Genomic DNA, 23,891 nt, shown 5'->3' on the forward strand with positions numbered 1-23,891 from the left:
GGCACATGCCTGTAATCCCAGCTACTCAGGAAGCTGAGGCAGGAGAATCGCTTGAACCCGGGAGGCGGAGGTTGCAGTGAGCCAAGATCGTACCACTGCACTCCAGCCTGGGCAACAAGAGCAAAGCTCCATTTCAAAACGTTTTGAAAAAAGAAAGAGGGCAACTGGTTGAACAAGTGTGTCAGGCACTGAGCATTCAGTGGGGACTGAGCCAGAATGTGATTCCTGCCCTGGTGGAATTCACACTTGTACATGACCAACAACCAGTAAACAAACGAATGGGTGGTAACAAGTGCTGTGGAGGCCACAGTGATGGAAAGGCCCATTAGGACAGTGGTCAGGGAGTTCCTCTCTGTGGAAGAGGCATCGCATGCGCAATGTCCCTGAGACAGGAAAGGGCTTGGTGGGCTGGGAATGGGGGTGGAAGCTGCTGTGGCTGGAGGTACACAGGGGAAGGCAGAGGCCAGCTGTTGGGGGTTCATTCACAGCAGAGTGGGAGCTGCCAGAGGCCTCAGGCAGAAGACCTGGTACCTGACTTCCGTGCGGGTTTCAGATCAGATGGGAACAACAGACCCAGGAAGGCTGTGAGGAAGCTGCTCCTGAGGTCCAGGAGTGAGGAAGGAGGGATGACCAGACGTCATGATGAACCTGGGGATTGGAATAGGAGATGGTATTAACATACTGAAATTCAGACTTAAAAAACACAGACCAGGCGTGGTGGCTCACACCTGCAATCCCAGCAGTTTGGGAGGCTGAAGCCAGGGATCGCTTGACTTCAGGAGTTTGAGAGCAGCCTGGCCAACATGCTGAAACCCCGTCTCTACTAAAAATACAAAATTAGCCGGGCGTGGTGGTGGCAGCCTGTAGTGCCAGCTACTCGGGAGGCTGAGGCAGGAGAATCACTTGAACCTGGGAGGTGGAGCTTACAGTGAGTCGAGATCCCGCCACTGTACTCCAGCCTGGGCGACGGAGCGAGACTCCGTTTAAATAAATAAATAAACAACACACAAGCACAGCACCGAAGCGCAATGGCGACGCTCAGGGCGGCCCGCAGACTCCAGTCCTGGGCCTCTCCCAGCCTCAGCCAACGCAGCTTCCCGACCCGGAACTTTCGTGGTGTGGGGCGAGAGTGTGTTCCCACTACCTGAGAGGGAAGGGTAAGATGAGGACCACTTCCGGCGAAGGGCGGGAAAGACAGCGTCTTCCGGCGCGGCGGTTCCGGATAGCCGTGCGCTTTTAGTGAAAGATTCGGGTTCGCGCGGCGAGAACGGCTGCCCCGGGCCCTCTGGTTCTCGTCCCGCAGCGTCCGCTCCCCCGCGCCACTGCGCCGGGGAACCTCTGCGCCGCTCCCAGGAACCGTGTTCTCCGGGTCGCCGGCTTCTCTCCTGCCTCCGGTCCCGCCAGACACCTCGAGCTCCTTGAGTAGCTCGGTCCTTGAGGTCCCTCTGGGCCCTTCTCGCGTCTAATGCCTGAGCCCTCGGGCACCTCTAGCCCTCTGTTTCCTCCCCTCTTTTGTTCCTCCCTAGAGCCCCGCCGCCCTCAGAGGCCCCCAGGGCTGACAGTGCGGACGGCGGGAGTTTCTTCTTTCCCCTGCTGGGATTGACTGACCGAGGGTTTAGTGACTGCCCGGATCTGGCTGATCGGGGGACCGAGAGGTGGCCTGGGCCGGGAATGTCCAGCTAGGGTCTTCCATGGAAGTCTGACATGAAACTGACAGGCCTAAGGGAAGCGAGGCAGCCCCCTCACCGCTCAGCCAGGGTGACGGACTGGACTGACGGACTCCAGTGAATTTGAGCTTGCCTGTCAGGCTGATTGGTTGATGGACAGCCCTGGACTGGCTCACTAAGACTGAGCAGCCCGCGCCCAAGCAGTTCTGGGGTCCTAACCTGGGTGGAAGGTCTGAAATGACCCACCCAGGCTGACCAGACCAGCCCACCTCACTGACCTCCTGACCCCTGACCTCATCACCTGTGCAGCCATGGAGAAGATGTCCCGTGTGACCACAGCCCTGGGTGGCAGCGTGCTGACGGGTCGCACCATGCATTGCCACCTGGATGCTCCCGCCAATGCCATCAGTGTGTGCCGTGACGCAGCCCAGGTGGTCGTGGCAGGCCGTAGCATCTTCAAGATCTATGCCATTGAGGAGGAACAGTTCGTGGAGAAGCTGAACCTGCGTGTGGGGCGTAAGCCTTCACTGAATCTGAGCTGCGCTGACGTGGTGTGGCACCAGATGGATGAGAACCTGCTGGCCACGGCAGCCACCAATGGTGTGGTGGTCACGTGGAACCTGGGCCGGCCGTCCCGCAACAAGCAGGACCAGCTGTTCACAGAACACAAGCGCACGGTGAACAAAGTCTGCTTCCATCCCACTGAAGCCCACGTGCTGCTCAGTGGCTCCCAGGATGGCTTCATGAAGTGCTTTGATCTCCGCAGAAAGGACTCTGTCAGCACCTTCTCGGGTGAGGCCACAGAGGCGGGTCAGGGCAGGTGGGCATCTCTGCCAGTGCCCAGCCTGTCCATGCAGGCGGAGAAGGGCTCCGTGCATCAGAGGCCCTCAGGATCACTCACAGAGGGCGTTCTCGAGGGAAAGGGAATCAGCAGGGGAGGGTTGGGGCAGGTTGGGCTGGACTGCATGTGAGCCAGGGCAGTGGAGTGGGAAAAGGCAAGAAATGAGACCAACAGAAATTGAGGCTAGCTGTGGGGTAAGGGAGGGCAGAGCCCCAGCGGTCTCCCAGCCAGCCTGGGTGATGAGCAGAGAGCCACTGCAAGACTCTCTTCCCTCACCTCGGAGCTGCAGAGGCTGCCTCATAGCAGGAGGTCCACCAGGACTTCCAGGTTTCCTGGCCCAGGGAGGCAGAGGAGGTGGGTTTGCTCTCCAGTGCCCCGGGGCCCGTTTCCTAACAGGCCCAGCTTCCTGGTGGCTGACCTGAACCAGCTCTCCCTTGTTCACCTGGAGGAGATGAGGTATGAAGCACAAGGCGGAGCCCTCAAGGGACTCAGATAATTTACGGGCCACTTTAGACAGATCCTGGCCAGGCGCGGTGGCTCACGCCTGTAATCCCAGCACTTTGGGAGGCCAAGGCGGGCTTATCATGAGGTCAGGAGATTGAGACCATCCTGGCTAACACGGTGAAACTCCATCCCTACTAAAAATACAAAACATAAAATTAGCCAGGCCTGGTGGCACGCGCCTATAATCCTAGCTACTCGGGAGGCTGGGGCAGGAGAATTGCTTGAACCCGGGAGGCAGAGATTGCAGTGAGCCAAGATCGTGCCACTGCACTCCAGTCTAGGTGACAGAGGGAGACTCCATCTCAAAAAAACAAAACACAGATCTTGAGCTGCCTCCCCTGGAGGGCCCTAGAGGAAGGTTGGGTACCGCCCTTGAAGTCTCTTGGTGTGGTGGTCCCCTAGGTGGACCTGGACCCTGACTCATCCAGTCCTTTGGGGGGGACCAGGCAGTTCCAGCTCCAGGTGAAGGGACTGGGCCGAGGCTGGGGCACCCTCGTCAGCACCTCCTTGGGCCTCCCACAGGGCCGTGGGAGTGGGTTATGGCTAGGTGGGTTCCTGCCCAGTGCTGCATCCTGAGGATACACCACAGCTTTGCTCATGGACTGATGCGGGATGCAGAATCTAGGGCAAACGAGGCCCAGGAGTATGTGTTAAAAACCACCTGGCGTCCTGCTCCTGGGCCCAGGCTCTTGTGGCGACTGTGTGTGGCTGCTTCCTTGGGCAGATCTTGGGGATGTCCAGTCTACCCTCTGGGCCTCTGTTCTGGGCCACAGGCAGGTGTGTGACACCACGCCACAGCTGCTCTGAGGGCGCACCTCGTGGGCCAGCCCCGTCCCCTCCTCTGCATCGATCCCCTGCCTGCAGGCCAGTCTGAGAGCGTGCGGGATGTGCAGTTCAGTATCCGGGACTACTTCACCTTTGCCTCCACCTTCGAGAATGGCAACGTGCAGCTCTGGGACATCCGGCGTCCCGACCGGTGCGAGAGGATGTTCACAGCCCACAATGGACCCGTCTTCTGCTGCGACTGGCACCCCGAGGATAGGTGTGGCATGGGGTGCAGGGGGCAGCAGGTTGACAGTAAGCTCTCACTGCTTCAGACTTGTGAGTCAGTCCGGAGCTGCAGAGCTGGGGGGTCCCCTCTCCACAGGAAAGGCCACTGAGGGTTTGGGTGGGCCTTCCCACAGGGGCTGGTTGGCCACAGGAGGGCGCGACAAGATGGTGAAGGTCTGGGACATGACCACACACCGTGCCAAGGAGATGCACTGTGTGCAGACCATCGCCTCGGTGGCCCGTGTCAAGTGGCGGCCTGAGTGCCGCCACCACCTGGCCACGTGCTCCATGATGGTGGACCACAACATCTATGTCTGGGATGTGCGCCGGCCCTTCGTGCCAGCTGCCATGTTTGAGGAGCACCGAGATGTCACTACGGGAATCGCCTGGCGCCACCCCCACGACCCCTCCTTCCTGCTGTCTGGCTCCAAGGACAGCTCACTGTGCCAGCACCTGTTCCGTGATGCCAGCCAGCCCGTCGAGCGTGCCAACCCCGAGGGCCTCTGCTATGGCCTCTTCGGGGACCTGGCCTTCGCCGCCAAGGAAAGCCTAGTGGCTGCCGAGTCGGGGCGCAAGCCCTACACTGGCGACCGGCGCCACCCCATCTTCTTTAAGCGCAAGCTGGACCCTGCCGAGCCCTTTGCAGGCCTGGCCTCCAGCGCCCTCAGTGTCTTCGAGACAGAGCCGGGTGGCGGTGGCATGCGCTGGTTTGTAGACACAGCTGAGCGTTACGCGCTGGCTGGCCGGCCACTGGCAGAGCTCTGTGACCACAACGCAAAGGTGGCTCGAGAGCTTGGCCGCAACCAGGTAGGTAGGTGCTGAGCCTGGGGGCCCCGGAGCCACGACCTCAGGGCAGGGGCTTGTTCCTCTGTCAGCTGCGCCCACCACCCCCACCTCAAGCTCCGCAATGGATTCTCACCGGTCACACCAACAGCCCTTGCCCTGATCACTGGGGGTGTCAGGATCACACAGGGCCAGGGCTCCAGGGTGGGCCAGACCTGGGACTGTCCTCTGTGGGGTGGTCTGGGGAGTCGTGTGACTCAAGCTCTCTGTTCTGCCCTCTTGCTTCTGGAGCTCTCCATGCACCAGCAGTGGTGGAGCTGTGAGCTGCCGCTCCCATGCCCATCTCTGGCTGCCCCACAGGTCCCCACCACCCAATTCTGTTTCCCTCTGTGCTGCTGTAGGGCAGTGCCTGAGATTTTTGTCTTTCCCATGAGCCTCAGCTTTCCTACTTGGGGTGGACCTGGACATTGGGTACCTGGGACAGCTGAATGCTGAGGGCTTGTGATTCTGTCCAGGCAGAGGGGTACCTGCATGGGGTGCTGGGTGTCCAGGACGCCCGCAAGTGACCAGTGTGCGCCCCTAGGTGGCGCAAACATGGACCATGCTGCGGATCATCTACTGCAGCCCTGGCCTGGTGCCCACTGCGAACCTCAACCACAGCGTGGGCAAGGGTGGCTCCTGTGGCCTGCCCCTCATGAACAGGTAGGTGCCGGGGCAGCCCTCCCCAGGGGCTGGGGCTGGTGGCTTCTGTGGCCTGCCCCTCATGAACAGGTAGATGCCGGGGCAGCCCTCCCCAGGGGCTGGGGCTGCTCGAGCCCCCCCACCCATGGGCCCTTCCTGCCCCCAGTTTCAACCTGAAGGATATGGCCCCAGGGTTGGGCAGTGAGACGCGGCTGGACCGCAGCAAAGGAGACACACGGAGCGATACAGTTCTGCTCGACTCCTCGGCCACACTCATCACCAACGAGGGTAGGCTGGGGTGCTGACAGGAGAGGGGTGGGGGTGTCCCAGAGGACCCTGAACGCCCACCCCATTGTCGGACAGATAATGAGGAAACCGAGGGGAGCGACGTACCTGCCGACTACCTGCTGGGTGATGTGGAGGGTGAGGAGGACGAGCTGTACCTGCTGGATCCAGAACACACGCACCGTGAGTGGGGGTCTGGGCAGGGTGGGGTTCAGAGGTGAATGGAGGACAGAGACTCAGAGCTTCTGCTGGTCCCTGCCTCCCAGCCGAGGAGCCTGAGTGTGTGCTGCCGCAGGAGGCCTTTCCACTGCGCCACGAGATCGTGGACACTCCTCCCGGGCCCGAGCACCTGCAGGACAAGGCCGACTCCCCGCACGTGAGCGGCAGCGAGGCGGATGTGGCCTCCCTGGCCCCCGTGGACTCCTCTTTCTCGCTCCTGTCTGTCTCACACGCGCTTTACGACAGCCGCCTGCCACCTGACTTCTTCAGCGTGCTGGTGCGTGACATGCTGCATTTCTACGCTGAGCAGGGCGACGTGCAGATGGCTGTGTCTGTGCTCATTATCCTGGGTGAACGGGTGCGCAAGGACATCGACGAGCAGACCCAGGTGTGTGGTGGGCGGGGCCTCCCCCCTCGGCAGCGCCGCCCCTGGCACCCAGATCCTGACCACCGGGCGCTCCCTCCCCCAGGAGCACTGGTACACTTCCTACATCGACCTACTGCAGCGCTTCCGCCTCTGGAACGTGTCCAACGAGGTGGTCAAGCTGAGCACTAGCCGCGCCGTCAGCTGCCTCAACCAGGCCTCCACCACCCTGCACGTCAACTGCAGCCACTGCAAGCGGCCCATGAGCAGCCGGGGCTGGGTCTGCGACAGGTGGGGCAGTGGGGTCGGGAGGTAGGGCAGGGGCCTGCAGGCAGCGCAGGAGCCCCTGCTCAGGCGCCCTCCCTCCTGCCCACCCCCAGGTGCCACCGCTGCGCCAGCATGTGTGCCGTCTGCCACCACGTGGTCAAGGGTCTGTTCGTGTGGTGCCAGGGCTGCAGCCACGGCGGCCACCTGCAGCACATCATGAAATGGCTGGAAGGCAGCTCCCACTGTCCCGCGGGCTGCGGCCACCTCTGCGAGTACTCCTGATGGGGCATCTGCTGGGCTTGCCTGGGGCCCGGGGACCTGACTGCTCGGCCGACCGCGTGCAGAACCCCGCCTGGTCTTGTGCCCGAGACGGGCGGAGGCTGAGACCCCAATAAAGGAAATGGAGCCGCTGTCAGCACTGGGTGTCACCCCATCGCGAGGCGGGCCCGCCGTATGCTCGCGGTGCTGCTGGCAGGCGGGGACTTTCGGCGCTGTCGCCATGGTAACCGGCGGCGCCAATAGTCGCGCTCGGGCGGCCTTCCCCGCTTTCCCGTAGATGCCTCTTCCGGGGCGGGCCCAAGGAGGTCACTTCCGGGGTCGGTCCCGGCTGCCGGTCGTTGCCACGACGACGAAGCTGCCGTCCAATGGCTGGCGGACGGGCCCGAGGTTCCCGGCGTGCAATGCGGCTATCTGAGGGCGGCGGGCTCATGGCGCGGGCGTCGCGGCTGCTCGCGCTCTGGGCGTTGGCGGCTGTGGCTCTACCCGGCTCCGGGGAGGAGGGCGACGGCGGGTGGTGAGCGGCCCGGGAGGGGCCGGGGCGGTGGGGGCACGTGCGGCGGGTGGGGCGCGGGCTGACCCAGCTGTGCCCGCAGGCGCGCGGGCGGGCCGGGGGCCGTGGCGGAGGAGGAGCGCTGCACGGTGGAGCGTCGGTCCGACCTCACCTACGCCGAGTTCGTGCAGCAGTACGTGCTTCCTTGGTCGCGGAGGTCGGGCTCTGTTCACACACCCGTCTGTCCGGACCGCCCAAGGCCGCCTTCCCTGATCTCGCGCGCGCGTGTGGGGCGGGGGCGGCGAGGGTGACGGTCGGACCCGGCCGCGGCTCTGCACTTCTTTCCAGGTACGCGTTCGTCAGACCCGTCATCCTGCAGGGACTCACGGACAACTCGGTGAGCGCGCGCCCGTCCCCGGCCGCTCTTGCCCGTGCTGGGTCCGGCCATTAAGCCCCCTCCCCGTCCCCGCAGAGGTTCCGGGCCCTGTGCTCCCGCGAAAAGTTGCTGGCCTCGTTTGGGGACAGGGTGGTCCGCCTGAGCACCGCCAACACCTACTCCTACCAGAAAGGTGAGCGGCCCACCCCTGCGGCCCGCCTGTTTGCCAGCACCGGGACGGCTGGACCAGCCGGTCCTGACCCGTCTCTCTCCTGCAGTGGACTTGCCCTTCCAGGAGTATGTGGAGCAGCTGCTGCACCCCCAGGACCCCACCTCCCTGGGCAATGGTGAGTCAGCCCGAGGTGGCGGTAGGGGGTGGGGACGCTTGGAGTTTCCAGGTGCCAGGATCCCTGCCCCCACGTCTCTACTGGCAGACACCCTGTACTTCTTCGGGGACAACAACTTCACCGAGTGGGCCTCTCTTTTTCGGCTCTATTCCCCACCCCCATTTGGCCTGCTGGGAACCGCTCCAGCTTACAGCTTTGGAATCGCAGGTGAATGCTGCTCGGGACTGGGCGGAGTGAGGCTTCTGAGGGTGGGTACAAAACGGCTCGGTCACCAAGTGCTCATAACCCCACAGGAGCTGGCTCGGGGGTGCCCTTCCACTGGCATGGGCCTGGGTACTCAGAAGTGATTTACGGCCGTAAGGTCAGCACAGGGTTGGGGTTGAGGCTTGGGGCTCAGTGGCCAAAACGGGCAAGGGTGACGCTGCTGCTCCTGCCCCCAGCGCTGGTTCCTCTACCCACCTGAGAAGACGCCAGAGTTCCACCCCAACAAGACCACGCTGGCCTGGCTCCGGGACACATACCCAGCCCTGCCACCGTCTGCACGGCCCCTGGAGTGTACCATCCGGGCTGGTGAGGTCAGTGGCTGGCAGGAAAGGGCCAGGCCAGGCCAGAGGCCCCCAGCTAATCTCTGCTGCACCCCCTTTCTCCACCAGGTGCTGTACTTCCCTGACCGCTGGTGGCATGCCACACTCAACCTTGACACCAGCGTCTTCATCTCCACCTTCCTTGGCTAGCCAAAGCAGCTGGCAGCCATGCCTGCCACACACCAGCACGTCCCACCTCGTGCTCACGGATTTTATTACACAGACAGTGGCGGCAGTGGCTTCAGCCCAGCCCACCCTCACCTGCTTTTCCAACCCACAAAGGGGGACAATCACGGCCCAGCAAGAGCTATGCTGAGAGGGGAAATAGTCCAGAGCCCAACAGCAGAACTTGGAAGAGGCCGGGGCGGCCAGCAACACAAACTATGTACAGGGGTGGAGGGCTTCCGCCCAGGGCTCTCCTGGACCAGTATGCCGGGCAGGGCAAGGAATCTCAGTAGTCCTCCACCCAGCCATTCTCAGAGATGAATGCGTCAATAACCTCCTTCATGGCCAGGTTGGGGATGAGCTGTTCCTGGGTCAGGGGGCTCCGGGTCACGGGGTCAAAATGACCCACGCGCTGCAGTGACAAGAAGGGCAGAGGGCAGTCAGTGGGCCCAGGACCATGCTGCTGGCCCTGCTCCCCCAGCCGCAGCCTCACCTGCAGGTGCTCCTCGATGTCCTTGCGGTCATAGGTGATGCCACTGGGCGTGATGCACGGCTCCCGCATCAGCTCAAAGCTGATCTTACCACACAGGTAGTCGGGGATGTCACGCTTCTGTGGCACAGGGGCACATGATCAGAGGCTGGGAAGGGGCACTGCTCCAACACCTGCCACCCACTGCGGCAAGCGACACTCACCTTCCTCTTCTCGTCCACCTGAGAGAAGAGCTCGTCCATGTCCGCCATGTACTTGTCCTGTGAAGAGTTGAGCGCTGCACTTGTGCAGGACACCCCACCTCCCTCCTCCATGGGGCACAGACCCAACCCAAGGTGGGGACGCTCCCATGCCAGGTGCACACAGACCCGCATGTGGACGGGGGGCACCCTCACGTGCTTAGCCTCAATGCAGGCCTGCTGGGCCCGGACGTGGCTGTCGTCCTCATCACCCTCGTGGTTCCGCTGGCACTCTTCCAGCTCCCTGGGGGTTGACCAGGAGCCAGTAAGAGATGGACCTGGACAGATGTCTGACCACACCCCAACCTCAGGGCTAACATTCATGCTTCTTCCCCACGTTTTCTGCTCGCCAGTAAAGCCTTCAATAAACGCTCATGTTGGTAGTCGGTGATTCAGAATTATCCCAAGACAGGGCGACCTGGGGTGAGGGTCCCACCTCTCACGCTCCGCAGCAATGAGCCTGGAGAGGTAGGAGTGCAGCTCGCTCTCCTGGTGGATGCGTCGCTCCTCGATGCTGTTCCAGCGCTTCTTCTTCGCGATTCGAAGAGCGCTGGGGATGTCGTCCCCGAAGTTCAGCCGCTGCTCCTTGGCCAGGCTGTAAGCTGGGGAAGGGGGGCTTCAGGTCACTCTCTGGCTAGTCCACCCGCCTGGCCCCTGAGGCCCCACAACCGGGCAGCTTGTCAGCCAACCTCGCTGCAGATTGGCGATGGCCTCATCATAGCTCTCCATCTCCAGCTGGCACTGCCCCAGGAAGAAGTGCGCCTTCACAGACTGCCCGTCCAGTTCCAGGGCGCGCCGGCAGTCGGCCAGGGCCTGCTCGTGCTGCTGCATCTTCAGGTAGCACAGGGCACGGTTGGTGTAATATACGGCCACCAGCGGGTTCCGGGTCTAGGGACCAAGGCCGGGCCAGCCGATGAGGGTGTAGGCTCAGCGCGCCCCCTCTGTCCCACGGCCCGTCCCAGCTTCTGCGCTCTGGCTAGAATCAAGAAACTAGGCTTCTCAGTCGTCAAAGCCCCTGGATCCAAGGATCTGCAGACAGTGGAGTACTGGCTGAGCCTATCCGCTTGACTCCACTTGGTTTTGTAAAGTTTTCCAAATCTTTGGAGTCCGGGCTTTGGACCTGGGATCCTCAAGGGGCGAGGGCCCCTGCCCTCCCCTCGACCCGGCCGGCCTCCATCCAGCATCCCACCCTCGTTCTCCGCGCCCGGCGCTGGGCTCGAGAACCACGGCTGGGCTTTGGGAGCCCAGGACATGCCCCGCAGAGGAACCAGACCCTCGGTGGGGCCAGCCGGGCACGGGCCCGGCCCTCCCCGGCGCCGCCGCCGCCGCCGCCCTTCCCGCGCGAGCGCACTCACGATCGCGCGGCCGTAGCAGGCCGCCGCCTCCGGGTACTTTCGGCCCACGAACAGACGGTTGCCCTGCTCCTTGAGCTCCTGCGCACTCGGGCTCTTCTCGGGGCTTCCGCCGCCAGCGCCCAGCCGCGCGCCGCCTTCCTTTTCCTCCTTGCCCTTCATGGCGCCGCGCGGCACGGCCTGGGCTGCGCTCCCAAGCTCCGCGCCTGGCGGCCCAGCGCCCGCAGCCCGAGCCCCGCAGCCCGAACCCGCGATCCTCTCGGGCCCGGCCCAGCTCCACCGCCGGAACTTCCGGCCGGGGGCGGGACCAGCGGGGACGCACGGGTGGGGGCGAGTGGGGCCGCGCGTGCGCCCAATCAGTCTGGACGGGGACGCTAGGCCTGCGGCGTCGGGGGCTGGGAGGAACGCTCCAGTTCCCTCGCTCGGCGCTCTTAAGGGTCGGCGTTCGCGGAGGCCCTGGCCCGCCCTGCTGAGGCCTCTTCGGAACCGGCCTCGGCGGCGGCCGCCACACACATTTACTTTCCCAGTGAGATGCCTTACTTGGTTCGCTGAAGGCGCACTCCCCCAACGGCCTGTCCCGACCACCTGGCGTCCCGCCCCCGCCGCAACGCGCAGAGACCCCTCCCCAAGGAGCCGGCCCCATCCAGAGGCCCTTTCCCCGGCAGCCGGCCCCGCCCCCAGCAGCCGGCCCCATCGGCAGAGGCCCCGCCCCCGACAGCCCGCCCCACCCAGAGGCCCCGCCCTCAGCAGCCCGCCCCCACCCAGAGGCCCCGCCCTCAGCAGCCCGCCCCCACCCAGAGGCCTCGCCCCCAGCAGCCGGGCCCGCCCCAGCAGCCGGCCCCGCCCCTCCGCGTGAACATAGCGGCTACCCGCGCTGTAGGGTGTGAGGACCCCAGTCGCTGGGCCTCCATTCTGGAGCGCCATCGAGAGGTCCTACGGGCGCGCGCGGACCCCCGAGTGCGGCTGGAAGCCCTGGACCGTTGGTAGAGTGGAAAGGGATAAAGGGATCGGTGGGGCGAGCGTCCCCTGTGGCCGGACCTCCCCTCACCGCCCTTCCCCAGGTATCGGGAGGAGTTGCCAGCGGCCATCAGGGGCAGAGCGGAGAACCATGTGACAGGGAGCTGGAGCGGCTGCTGGCCTGGAAGCTGGCGGTGAGGGGCGGCCCGCCTCGAGGGCGGGGCCTCCGTAGGGCGGGTCTTCATCGGGGAGTGGCATTGGCGGGGCGGGGCCTCCAGAGCGGGTCTTCGCGGGGGCGGGGCCTCCCTGTGGATCCACCACCCCAGGCACCCTGACCTGGCTTCCCACAGAGGGGCCGCTTCCGGCCACGTCTGCAGCAGCTGGTGACCACCAATCCCCCTGAGCTGGTTGTGCACTGTTCGACCACCACCTTCTGCCCCCTGCCAGACGTGGGGGCCACGGTCACCGAGCTGTCTGCCCTCTGCGGTGTGGACCCACCACAGCCACAGCCTCAGGTGAGTTGGGCGGGCACGACTTGGGTACACAGGCGTCCTTGTGTGTGAAGCAGACAGTCTGGGCCCTTGTGTGTCTCTAGGACCAGGACTCGGAGCCAGAGCTTGTCCTGATGGGGTGTCTGGCTGCTTCTCCTCGCTTCTCACAGCAGTCCTGGTGGCTGGAGCTCGAGATGGAGGCCTTCATGTCAGATGAGGCAGTGGTCACAGTGCCCGGCCTGCTGGCCCCACAGTACACCCTCAGGTACTACCTGCTGTACCTAGGCCAGGTTCAAGAGCGGGCCACAGCTCTGAGCCAAGGCGAATGAACTGTGTGTGGGCAGGTTGGGGTGGCCCGTGCCCCTGGGCCTGAGTCTGTGTGCTCCCCACCTAGTGGAGACAGCACTGTGGACCTGGGCCGTGGGGCAGAGGCTGTGCCCAAATCTGCTGTCCAACCTTGGCCCCAGCCTGGCCACCCATGAGGACACTAGGCCAGCCAAGAAGCATGGAACCCAGGCCGAGTGAACTTGGCTATAGTCCAGGCCTGCTCACCTGCCACACAAGCTTAGGCCTCCGGGTCTCACTGGATGGCAGGGAGGCTGAAGAGGAGGCCACCACTATGGGAGTTCAATAAACACTTCCTGCCGGGCGCGGTGGCTCAAGCCTGTAATCCCAGCACTTTGGGAGGCCGAGACGGGCGGATCACGAGGTCAGGAGATCGAGACCATCCTGGCTAATACGGTGAAACGCTGTCTCTACTTAAAAATACAAAAAACTAGCCGGGCGACGAGGCGGGCGCCTGTAGTCCCAGCTACTCGGGAGGCTGAGGCAGGAGAATGGCGTAAACCCGGGAGGCGGAGCTTGCAGTGAGCTGAGATCCGGCCACTGCACTCCAGCCTGGGTGGCAGAGCAAGACTCCGTCTCAAAAAAAAAAAAAAAAAAAAAAAAAACACTTCCCAAACTCACTCACGCCTGATGACACACCGGCCTGACTGCACACCCGGCCCCCAGCCCTCCCGGGGGCCTCCAACTCCCATAGACACAGCACCCGTGGCCCGGAAACAACGCCCACACCTGACCCCAGGTGCAGAGGTGCACAGGGAGGGAAGTCCAGGCCCTAGTGGTGGGGAGGGCCCTCATGGTCTGTTCAGCAGCTGTGGGGGTCCTGACAAGTCTCCAAAGCCCGGGACAGCCCCCCGGTGCTGTGTAAAATATTTATTAATTATCCAAAAAGGCTCAGACCGCAAGTCCTGGGGGTAGGGGTGTGGCTGGGACAGGGTCTCCTCTGAGGCCACCCACACCCAAGGGGCACAGCAGCCCTGAGACGTCCGTTCACAAAGGGCAGACGTGAAGGCCCCTGGTGGGCGGCCACCACATGCCGAGCCCTGGCCTATGCAGCCTCAGGTAGCCGGTCAGGGCGGTGGGGGGATGTGGGCGCCCAGCAGGTCATAGGCGAAGACGTTCCAGAAGACGGCGAAGAGCAGGAAGGTGCCGTAGGCCAGCAGCACCACCCACCAGCCACACTGGTCCCGCAGGCGCTCCTCGTAGCTACGCAGGATGGTCAGGCCCATGCTCACCCCCACCACCGCGCCCGCCAGGTGCGCCATGAAGCTGGGCTGCGGGCCCGAGGCGGGCAGCGGCGGGGAGAAGCGCAGCCACACGGCCCGGCCCACCTCGGAGCTCACTGCAGAGGGACGCGGCAGGTGGGAGGTGCCCTGGCTGCGGGCTGAGAGGCCCCCGGCCCTCCCCCCAGCCCCCTACTCACTGCACACCAAGGCCAGCACCATCCTCAGCAACTTGTAGGGACATCTCATCCCAGCCCAGTTCTATGGGGGTGTGCAGATGAGAAGTGGTGAGGCTCACCAGGGGCCCCTCCCCACACCCCCCACCGGGCAGGCCCGTTACCATGACGACGTTGGCCAGGTGTGCTGAGCACAGGGCGTAGACCCCGCCGGAGCCTCCCACCACCGGGGCCCGCATGTCGGTGATGGAGACGGTTAGGGAGCCTGTGTGAGCAAGGGGCGGGTGAGGGTGCAGCCGGCCAGGGCAGGGGGTGGGGGTGCGCGCCTGCCTCACCTGCCAGCACGCCTGCCAGGTAGAGCAGGCTGATGCGGAGCAGGCCGTGCACCATCTCCAGGGGCACCCCGATCATCAGCTGCAGGAGAGCGTTGAACCCCAGCTGCTCCAGCCTGGCCACACGGGAGCAAACAGGGACAAGGGGTGGGGTCAGCCATCCAGCCCCACCCCCAGCCCTCACCGCAAGTTGCTGCACCTACCCTGGGGCTTAGTCTTTCTGATGTAATAGCAGTGCAGGGAGGGGGGCTCACGGGGCAGCAGCACTACTCACCCAACGTGCATGAACATGTAGGTGAGGAAGCGCCAGGCACGGGCACGGTGCCCAGGGTGGTACACGAGAGGGCTCTTCATGTACTCAGGGTGGTAGGTCTGCAGCACCCACTTGTTGAGGCGGGCCCCGTAGCACAGGAACACGATGATCTGGGGACACGAGTGTTAGGCTGGTCAAGGCCAGGAGCGCGAGAGGCTCCCAGGGCAGCGGCTGGGGGGCCCACCTGGGCAAGGGTGACCGAGGCCATGAACACGGGGGGTGGGCAGCTGCGGTGACGGTAGAAGTACCAGCGGCGGTCCACCTCGCAGGGCAGGATCTCATAGGCCACGTAACGCACAAACCGCTTGTAGACACCTAGGCCTGGCTCATCCAGCAGCCCGTCCCGGGGCAGTGCCCGCTGTCCATTAGCAATGGCCCGCTTGAAGCTGCTGGAGCGCTTGCTGCTGATCTGGGGACAGGGGCCTGAGCGTGGGCCACGGACCTCCCCACGGCATCCCTGCCTGGGAGGCTCGCCCAGCTTCCCGCATCCACAAACCCCCCTGCCTTCCCGCCTCCTCTGGCCAGAACACCGTGCCCCTGCCGCCTGCCCACCGTGGCACTGACCAGGTCCACCAGCTCCTGGTAGCAGACCTGGCCCTGCTCGTTGCTCTGAGCCAGGGCCACCAGCATGTCCAGCTTGGCCGGGTCCAGGGGCAGCTCATGGCTGTGCACCAGGCCAGCGAAGGTGTCCGCACCGATGAAGCCTGTGTTCTCAGGGTCCAGCTGCTGCAGTGAGGAGCCGCCAGCCAAGGCCTGAGTGTGGGCCCGACCCCTGAACCAAAGGGCTGGGCCAGGCTGGCTGGGAGCATCAGGCTCAGGCTCCCAGCACTTTTGGGACGGGCCCTGTGCCTGCCTGTTCCCTGGGACCCTGCTTGATCCCAGGAGCTGGCAGGGCACTGGTGCCTGGGTCCCAGTCCTCCAGCTCCTCAGCTGTTACCCCGTCTTCCACCCTACCCATCCTGGAAGGGGAGGGCCAAGGTCCAAGACCAGCCAGCTGCCCAATCTCCCTCCCTCCCTCTCTTCCTTCCCCCGACTCTCCCTTCTCCAGCCAGGAGCCCTGGTCCAGTCAGCCATCTCCTGGGGTCCCAGACATAGGGGCCAAGGTCGTGCAGGGATGGGGTGGGTGCCGAGCGGGGCTCTCGGGGAGCTCAGTCCTGCACAAGCTCAGCTCAGCGGCAGGAGGGCCGCATTGGGGGCGGTGCCAGCTCCCCAGACCACCCCGCGACGCACCTGCTCCTGGATGAGCTGCAGCAGGGAGCTCCTGTCCATAGAGTCGGGCCGGGGGCCGGGGTCGGCGGCCGCGGCCGGGAGGGGCTGCTCTGCGGACGACTCCGCTCCGCCCCAGCCGGCCCGCTCCGCCCGCTCCGCTCGGCGCCGCGCTTGGGCCGCGTCACCGAGTCGCCCGCCTGCCCGCCCCTGCCGCACACGCCGCCACGCGCGGCCAAGACACGCGCGCACCCTGCACGCGGACGCACACCCTGGACAGGAACCGCCTCCAGCGAGCACCGCGTCTCAGTGCGGACCCCCACCCCCGCTCTGGCGCAGCTCCAGCATATTGGACGACCTCCGCGGCAGCCGCTGGTAAATGGAGTCACGGGGGTTGGGGGGGCACCTAAAACCCCCATGCAAGTCCGTTCGCCTTCTCACAGCCTTCCTGGGCTCAGGCCTATGAGGATGTCACCTCCTCCAGGAAGCCTTCCCTGACCACTGCTTGCCCCCCACAGGCTGACCCAGTGCTCCCTGCGGTTCATGTTCCCACCGGCTGCAGCTCCCTTCTTGCGGCAGACACACCCCCTCCTCCCCCCACCTAGCACGGCCCTGCATGGCCTCTACAGCCAACTTACGGTGAGGAAGACCCTGCTGCAGCCGCCTTGGCTCTGACAACCAAGCCCAGCCCACTCATCCACACCCTGGGGTGGAGACCCCTGACCACTCTTGTAACTCCATGAAGGACAGCAAAACCTCCCGCCCTAACAAGGCGCCAGGGCTGGGCACAAGGGGCATTCCGAGACAGAGTGGAACCCCCAGGGGTAGGGCTGCAGTTGGGATGAGGGGACCTACTCCTCGGAAGGTGGGCCAACCGCTCCACAATGGAGGTGACAGATAAGACACGTGTGACTGCCGGGTGCAGTCGCTCACACCTGTCATCCCAGCACTTTGGGAGGCTGAGATGGGCAGATCACAAGGTCAGGATTTCGAGACCAGCCTGGCCAACATGGTGAAACCCAGTCTCTACTAAAAATATAAAAATTGGCTGGGTGTGGTGGCACGTGCCTGTAATCCCAGCTACACAGGAGAACTGCTTGAACCGGGACCCGGGAGGCAGAAGTTGCAGTGAGCCGAGATCACGCCATTGCACTCCAGCCTGGGCAACAAGAGTGAAACAGTCTCCAAAAAAAAAAAAAAAAAAAAGATACGTGTGACTATGGCAGCCCCTGCAAGAGCCACTCAGAGGGCTCCTCCTAGGGTTGCAGTGGTCCCAGAAGGCAGGCCATGGGGTACAGCGGGCTTCAATAGCATCAGGCGGGAGGGACCTCAGGGGCCAATGCCACAAGCTCTAAGGCAGGGCCGGCATGGGCCAGGACTTGGGAAGGAGCCCCACCTGCCATTCCCTAAAGGCAGACACCGGAGGTGGGGACCAGGCCTTCTGACATGTGTCTGGGTGACTTTGGGAAGGCCATGCCCTGGGTCCCGAGAAGCAGGTATCTGGGCTCAACCCCCAGCCTGTCCGTCCTTCTGGTCCATCCTGCCTCCCTTGGGTCAGGGCCCCAGGGTCACCCTGCTCTGTGGCAGGCGGTGACCACATCTGGTCACACAAGCCCAGGTTCTTGGCGCAGCTCAGCGAGGCTGGCAGGATGCTCTGGGGAGTGGGCGGGCAGTGCCAGGGCACACTGGACCCTCAGAAGGGGCCATCAGGAAAACATCTCAGGTACCGGTGCCCCCCAGTCCATGCCAGGCACACACCGTCCTCATGCAGTGAGCTCCCACTCCCAGACCACAAGACCTCCAGGGACACTGGCTCCCAGGTCACAGCGGCCCAGAGTGGACCTTCCAGAGGCCATATGCACATGCCTGAGACCTCAGGACAGTGACCCAGGGACGAAGGGAGGGGTGGCGTTTCCAGCCCACGTGCAGACAAAGAACACATTCTAGGTTGAATCAAGGCAAGTTGTCTTCAGAGACTGGGATCCCAGATGGAAAAGACACAGTGAAGTTTAATCAGGAACCTCCGGTCCTCTGCTGCCGTCACAGAAACAGCTCCAGACTTGAGGGGGGAATCCCCCCCCATGCCTGCTTTTGGCCCAAAGCTCCGCCTTCCAGCCCTCCTCACACCCACTGGCCACCCAGGACCAGGAAAGGGGGATAAAGCCCTGAGAATTCCGGGTCTGGGGTCACCGGCTCCCACACCTGTGCTCCCCAGCCCAACACACATGATGCCCAGAGGTGGGCAACCCCTGACAGCGGTGGCCAGCACTCGGGAGCTCCTGCTCAGCCACCTGCCACGGCCCACCCTGGGGGTCTGGCAGGAACCAGGACAGCACATGGCAGCCTGAGGCCCTGCTGCAGCCGGACTGCCTTCAGAAACAAAAAGTCCGGGCAGAAGGGCATTCCCAGAGTGGCAGCCTGGCCTGCACCCCAGCTGTGCTGCCCCTGCAGAGCCCCAGCAGTGAGCCACACCGTCAGGGGAGAGGACTTAGGTACCAGGGGTCTCACTGGCTCTTCACCAGGACCCTGTAGAGCGAGAAGCTGAGGACTGCGGCCATGGCAGCCCCGACAACCCCCAGCAGGCCCCGGAGCCAGAAGGAAGAGGGATGCAGCTCTGCGTGGACCAAATGTCTGCAAGAGAGAAGGGTCATCTGCAGATGCCTCAGGCACACGTCCCCGGCTTGCTGCTGGGCACCCTCCCATGTCCTGGACTCACAGGGCCTCAGAGCCAGGTTCCCAGACCAGAGGCACAGCTGGCAGAGGGCAGGCCCTGGAGGAGCATGCCTGGACACTGGCTTCCTCTGCCACACAAAGCTCTACCCCGTCTGTCACTCTGGCCCCATTTCCAGGCCTGACACCACAGCTGCCCACTGCCCAGATGACAGACGCTGCTAGTCCCCAGGGCTGTGCTGCCGGGTACCCACGGGAAGGTGGCCATGGTGGCAAGCTGGGTGAAGATGGCAGTGCTGGGCTCGGCTGGACCAGCACAGGAGAACGGCACGGGAGCTGGCAGCCGGTGCTTGCGGCAAAACTCGGCTGGCGATGGGCCAACCGGCACAACCCCTTCGGGCAGGTCAGCCTTGGAGGAGACGAAGAGGCAGGGGGTCTGCCCGTCCATGTAATGGTGCTGTGGGCAGAGAGCAGGATGAGGTACAGTCGGGGGTGGCCGAGGCACCACTGGGGGGACAGACCCTGCCCTGTGGCCACGTGGCCCCTGCAGGGGCCCCACCTTGTAGACGCTGGCACAGTGTGCAAAGGACTTTGGGTCACTGCCATCAAACATCAAGCAGGCAACATCACAGGCGGAGTCCAGCGATGTGGCCAGATCATCTGTGCCCACCTCACATAGCTGGGACAGACAATGGCCTTAGGGAGGGTCCCTGGGGCTCGGTCCCCCTAGGGCTGTGCTGGGCCAGCTCTGCCAGGCAGGCCTGGGTGTCCCTGGGTCCACCCTCAGGCACAGGCCATGCCGCCCCAGCACTCACGATCAAGTACTTCTCCTGTCCGTTGACCTGCACCGTGTCGATGGTGTAGCCCGGAGGCTGCTCCCTCGTGTCCTGGTGCTGAGGGAGGTGAGGTCCTGACATTCGCTGGCTCCAGCGGCCCCCAGATTGCCCTGCCCCGCACCTGGAGCCCTGGGATGGGGGTGGGGGGGTCTAGGGTGCTTACCCCCAGGCCGTGGCCGAGGAAGGCCTGCAGGAAGGCAGACTTGCCCACTCCACGGGCCCCCACCACTTTGCATAGGAGGACGCTCCGCAGCGTCTGTCCCTTCTCCTGGTCCAGCCTCTTCTCACGGGTGACTATGAGGATGGACACAGGTTAGGACGGCTGCCAGGATGCTGGGCCCAGGCCCAGGGAGGTGGGTGCCCACCTGTGATGGCGCGAGTCTGCGAGTCCTGGTCACAGAGGGTGGGGTAGCCCAGGTAGCCCAAGTGTCCGAGGCAGCTCCGGACGTCCAGGTAGGTCACCAGGCTGGGGGTGGGCGGGAGACACAGTGTTATGGTGGGGAGGGTAGCGCGGCGGGAGGGTGTGGTGTGGGCCGCGCTTACGTCCACTGGCAGAGGTATCCGTGCAGGGGCAGCCGGCCGGCCTCTGTGCGGACTGTGCGCGGGAGCTCGGGGCCCCAGGGGGCTGCCGGGAACACACTGAAGAGGCTCTGCAGCTCCACGGGCGAGAGGGCGCCGTCGCGGTCCTGCAGGAGGAGGGATGTGGTGGCATGTGTGCCGGCGAGGGGCAGGGGTGGGGGCGTCGTCATGCTCTCACCTGGTCGTGCTTCTCAAACACCCTCTGCACAAACTGGTAGCCAAGGTGGTTGAGCTCAGTGCTGCAGCCGGGGGGCACGTGGAGCCTGCAGGGAGGCGACAGCCCATCCAGTTCCCAGGAGACTCTGCATCACCACGCTCGGCACCTCTGTCACCCTGCCGGCCCCGTCTGTGCAGTCGGACCCTCCCTATACGACCCAGAGGCTCCTGTATGCCCCCCAACCCTGCAGCTGCGATGGAGAGGAGGGTGCCTATCTGACTCCAGCACATGGGAGGCCTGGCTGAGGCCCCCAGGCCACAGCCCAAGCTGCCGACCCCAGCAGGGTGAGCAAGTCAGGCGTGCGGGATTGGCCAGGGGCCAGCCCCCACCTGACTCAGAGCTCTGTGGATGCTGAGGGCTTCAGGGCACAGCCAGGCAGGGCACTACGCCAGACGGCCTGCTGAGTGAGACCTCCCCTCAGGGAGGGTAGGCCTCGACCCCAGCCCCACTCACGGAGGGAAGAGATAGTCGGCCGTCAGCTCCAGTGTGTCGCTGTAGCCGAAGCTCCGCAGGATGGTCCATGTGGTCTCGTGCCGGCCACGCTGGATGAAGAGCGTGTTCAAGAAGAGGAAACCTGCACCGAGACAGAGCAGGGGGAGCACCAGGCACAGCACCCTCCCCACACTCCCCAGGCACAGGTGGGCACCCGGCCTCACCATCCAGAGTCAGCCGGTCCTCCCACACGCCGCCCGCCACGTTCCTGCACACCACTGTCTTCACGTCCTCCAGGGCCTGCGGGGCCAGGGGGTGCCCGAAGCAGGATTTCTGCCTCCGAGAGAACGTTGCTGGGAGTCAGCCAGTTACCCGGAGATGGCCCGTTCCGGTCACTAACAGCAGCAGAGGTTCGAGGGGGCTGGGCACCGAGGGTGGGGCGGGGGCACACCTGGAAGGCGTTGAGCTCCTCGTCACTGAGTGCCTGGTCCAGGTCCTGATCTGAGAGCCTGAAGATGCGTGTCAGCGCCTGGGCGCACGCGGGCCTCAACTGCGGGGATGTTGGCTCAGCACCCTCAGGCGGCCCGTGCCCACCCGCCACGCCACCCCACCCAGCACCCCCCAGGCCCTTGGGGAACCAGTGTGTGAGGCCCCAGCCAATGCTCACCTGCTTGGCCTCAGGGTCATAGAGGGGGGCTGTGGGGTGCAGGACAGCCTTCTGGGCATAGTAGAACAGCTCTGAGATGTTCCTCAGGTTCTTGGCTGAACACTGGGAACGTGGGACCAGACTCAGGGACACGCCCCGAGGAACCGACCGAGGACACGAGGAATGAAGGAGGCCCTGCCCCTAGCTCAGCCCCTCAGCTGGGACCCACTGACCTCCACGCAGGTCTCAATCTCAGGAAACTGGCTCATGATGGGGAGCACGGCCTCCATGGAGCTCCCCGACCGCAGGTCTGACTTGTTGCCCACTAGGATGATGGGCACCCTGGGTTGAAGGCCCATGGTCACCAGGGGCAGGGAAGCCGGGGGTCCCAGCCCCTTCCACATCCCCCTCATTACCTGGGCCCCCGCGTGGTACCCCCATTCACCAGTGGGATCCACTTAGTTCGAATCTGAAAAGCAAAGCCTGGCTGTGAGGTGAGGCTGCCCGTGGGCACGTGGCTCCCAGCTGGAGCTCGAGCCTGGCTCGGGGAGAGCAGAGGGGGGAGGTCAAGGCCCAGCGAGGGCCCAAGTCCCGCCCACAGGAACAAAGCTGCTGGGAGAAGGCAGGCAGCAGGTGCAGCCTCATATGTACAACCCCAGTGGCTCCCAAACAGCCCCAAGATCACTGGGGCCCAAGCCCAGGGCAGCCTCTGACACAGGCCCTCTGAGGTTCCCCCTGGGGTTTGGAAACTGGAGAAGAAAGGGCTGCTGGCCTAAACGGCTCAGAATGGGGCCATCCCACACCCTCTGGGGGGGAAGTGGGATCACAGGAGAGAGCCAGGTGAGTCTGTGTGAGGCTCCACAAAATGCTGTGAGAGATGGCACTGGCCACGGGTTGAGTGAGGGTCCACTAGGGCCACCAGGGGCCACCGTGTCTCTGCCATTGGGGTCTGCACTGAGGGCTCACCTTCTCAATGGTGGCCTCCTCAGAGACGTCGTACACCACGCATACCACGTTTGCCTGAGGGAACAGTGACGAGGCGTGGGTGACAGGGCTGTTGGCTCACCACTGACCATCCTGGCCGCTCCACACCATCTCAAGGCTCCAGGAGGCCCCAGACGCTCACAGGTAGCATGACTGCAACTCTAAGGCCGGGAAAGCCCAGCCTTCCCTAAAACCTGCCTCCAGCCTGGTGTTGGCAGGACAGGCACTCCCCCGTGTCACACTGGCAGCTGCTGCTGAACCCTCAGAGAAGCCTCTTCCCCACCCACTGCCAGTGCAGGGACACCAGGCCCCAACAGCATAGCTGTGGCTGGCAAGACCCTTAGAGCAGAGGGCTCAGGACAGACACGGCCACACCTGCAACCCTACACCATGCAAGACAGCCGCTGTCTTGGCCCCTGCCTCTCCCCTCGCTGCAGAGTGACAGGACCGCAGTGAGGGGCGCTGGCAGTAGGGGCTGCCAGGTGGCTGTGGCCTGCGTCCTGGCCTGGGATATCCCCAGCACACGTGCTCTGGTACTAGGAGCTCCGGGTGCCCGGAGGCCGGGGCGGTGGGCTGGAGTACACAGCAGGGGGAGGTGGCGCACACACAGCCCACAGAGAGCGCAAACGCTGCTGCCTGCCACCTGGGCAGGAGGGAGGGACAGCCCGCGGGGAAGGGCCCTGCTATCCCTGGAGCACCACTGGGCTGAGCGGTGCCGGCTCCCAGCGGGGTGCGCTGTGCGGAGGTCACAGAACGATCAGGGCCAAGGACACCCTGGGCACCTCAGTCCAATCCCCCAGCCGGCGAAGCGGATTAGGCCGAGCCCGCGCCCCGCCCCTCCCTCGTCCCGCGCACCACGGGTACCTTGTGGATCTCCTCCCGCAGCTCCTCGTCCGTCTGCTCGGCTTCTAGGGGAAGAGACTCCACTGCAGACCCAGCCGGCCCGCCGGACCGCTCCGGGCCGGGCCCCCGGGAGGCTACGGCCGCTACCTGAGTAGTCCACGATGTGAGTGGGCACCTTCTCCGGGGTGACGTCCGCGGGGATCGTGATCTCCTCTGCGCGGGGAGGGACCTGCAAGGGACCCGCGCGCTCACCAGGGACCCCTGGCTGGGCCCGCTCCCACCCCCGCGGCGGGCGCGCCCCTCACCTCCTCCGGGAACTCCTCGCCCACCAGGGACAGGATCAGCGACGTCTTCCCCACCTGGGCTGCGCGGGGCAGGGCGGTCAGCGCGGGGACCAAGGTCAAGGCGCCCCCCGACCCCCGAGACCCTCACTTCGCGCCCCGGCCGCCGCAGCTCCGAGACCCCCGGCCCGGCGCCTACCCTCGCCCAGTAACAGGATGCGCACGTCCCGCCTCATGGCTGCCGCCCCGACCGCTCCCGGACCCGGAACCCGGCCCCGACCCGGTCCTCGGGCTTTCGCTCTGCCCCCGCGCCCGCCCCGCACTTCCGGTACTGGGCCCCGCGCTGGCCCCATACTTCCGGCCCCGCCCGCACAGCCGCA

General features: G+C 64.6%; 6 protein-coding genes across 21 annotated transcripts; 3 read left to right on the forward strand and 3 right to left on the reverse strand.

Annotated features, from left to right (window-relative positions):
* Positions 1-971: 971 nt before the first annotated feature.
* Positions 972-7,076, forward strand: WDR24 (WD repeat domain 24). Its single transcript, XM_033236356.1, has 9 exons — positions 972-2,459; positions 3,877-4,054; positions 4,197-4,869; positions 5,429-5,547; positions 5,693-5,814; positions 5,890-5,994; positions 6,078-6,418; positions 6,501-6,685; positions 6,775-7,076. Exons 1-9 carry the CDS (start codon positions 1,979-1,981, stop codon positions 6,941-6,943), a joined length of 2,373 nt encoding a protein of 790 aa, XP_033092247.1. The 5' UTR covers positions 972-1,978; the 3' UTR covers positions 6,944-7,076.
* Positions 6,945-10,014, forward strand: JMJD8 (jumonji domain containing 8). The gene is given in 10 exon segments (XM_033236363.1): positions 6,945-7,207; positions 7,209-7,454; positions 7,534-7,623; positions 7,779-7,827; positions 7,903-7,999; positions 8,085-8,153; positions 8,241-8,360; positions 8,447-8,514; positions 8,594-8,728; positions 8,807-10,014. Coding segments are annotated over 10 exon segments (1,101 nt in total). The 5' UTR covers positions 6,945-7,061; the 3' UTR covers positions 8,888-10,014.
* On the reverse strand, positions 8,934-11,640 carry STUB1 (STIP1 homology and U-box containing protein 1). Of its 6 annotated transcripts, XM_033236362.1 has the most exons (7): positions 10,987-11,255; positions 10,321-10,519; positions 10,068-10,233; positions 9,788-9,875; positions 9,596-9,652; positions 9,396-9,512; positions 8,934-9,314 (listed from the first exon to the last, which is right to left on the reverse strand). In XM_033236362.1, exons 1-7 carry the CDS (start codon positions 11,143-11,145, stop codon positions 9,189-9,191), a joined length of 912 nt encoding a protein of 303 aa, XP_033092253.1. In that variant the 5' UTR covers positions 11,146-11,255; the 3' UTR covers positions 8,934-9,188. The 6 variants fall into 6 exon arrangements, with proteins under 6 accessions (XP_033092253.1, XP_033092252.1, XP_033092250.1 ...); XM_033236361.1 differs by having other exon boundaries at positions 8,935-9,512; positions 10,321-10,462; positions 10,987-11,631; XM_033236359.1 differs by having other exon boundaries at positions 8,935-9,314; positions 9,596-9,875; positions 10,987-11,623.
* On the forward strand, positions 11,144-13,083 carry LOC117097440. Its single transcript, XM_033235283.1, is given in 7 exon segments — positions 11,144-11,317; positions 11,782-11,966; positions 12,045-12,097; positions 12,100-12,134; positions 12,291-12,455; positions 12,536-12,696; positions 12,826-13,083. Coding segments are annotated over 7 exon segments (861 nt in total). The 3' UTR covers positions 12,914-13,083.
* Positions 13,084-13,631: 548 nt separating this feature from the next.
* RHBDL1 (rhomboid like 1) lies at positions 13,632-17,054 on the reverse strand. The gene is made up of 8 exons (XM_033236364.1): positions 16,048-17,054; positions 15,382-15,543; positions 15,002-15,226; positions 14,779-14,927; positions 14,508-14,620; positions 14,337-14,437; positions 14,197-14,257; positions 13,632-14,115 (listed from the first exon to the last, which is right to left on the reverse strand). The coding sequence occupies exons 1-8, from the start codon at positions 16,084-16,086 to the stop codon at positions 13,844-13,846; spliced, it is 1,122 nt and encodes a 373-aa protein (XP_033092255.1). The 5' UTR covers positions 16,087-17,054; the 3' UTR covers positions 13,632-13,843.
* A 913-nt stretch (positions 17,055-17,967) lies between these two features.
* On the reverse strand, positions 17,968-23,864 carry RHOT2 (ras homolog family member T2). 11 transcript variants are annotated; one of them, XM_033236369.1, is made up of 19 exons: positions 23,711-23,864; positions 23,536-23,594; positions 23,378-23,459; positions 23,252-23,295; positions 22,370-22,423; positions 21,820-21,872; positions 21,637-21,745; positions 21,425-21,526; positions 21,209-21,307; positions 20,982-21,090; positions 20,779-20,899; positions 20,287-20,371; positions 20,073-20,215; positions 19,895-19,995; positions 19,693-19,823; positions 19,509-19,586; positions 19,253-19,372; positions 18,948-19,150; positions 17,968-18,654 (listed from the first exon to the last, which is right to left on the reverse strand). In XM_033236369.1, exons 1-19 carry the CDS (start codon positions 23,862-23,864, stop codon positions 18,528-18,530), a joined length of 1,974 nt encoding a protein of 657 aa, XP_033092260.1. In that variant the 3' UTR covers positions 17,968-18,527. The 11 variants fall into 11 exon arrangements, with proteins under 11 accessions (XP_033092260.1, XP_033092261.1, XP_033092262.1 ...); XM_033236370.1 differs by having other exon boundaries at positions 17,972-18,654; positions 23,252-23,292; XM_033236371.1 differs by having other exon boundaries at positions 17,972-18,654; positions 21,637-21,728.
* Positions 23,865-23,891: the final 27 nt, after the last annotated feature.

Source organism: Trachypithecus francoisi, unplaced genomic scaffold, assembly GCF_009764315.1.
Source record: "Trachypithecus francoisi isolate TF-2019V2 unplaced genomic scaffold, Tfra_2.0 Lachesis_group15, whole genome shotgun sequence".
Classification (NCBI taxonomy): domain Eukaryota; kingdom Metazoa; phylum Chordata; class Mammalia; order Primates; family Cercopithecidae; genus Trachypithecus; species Trachypithecus francoisi.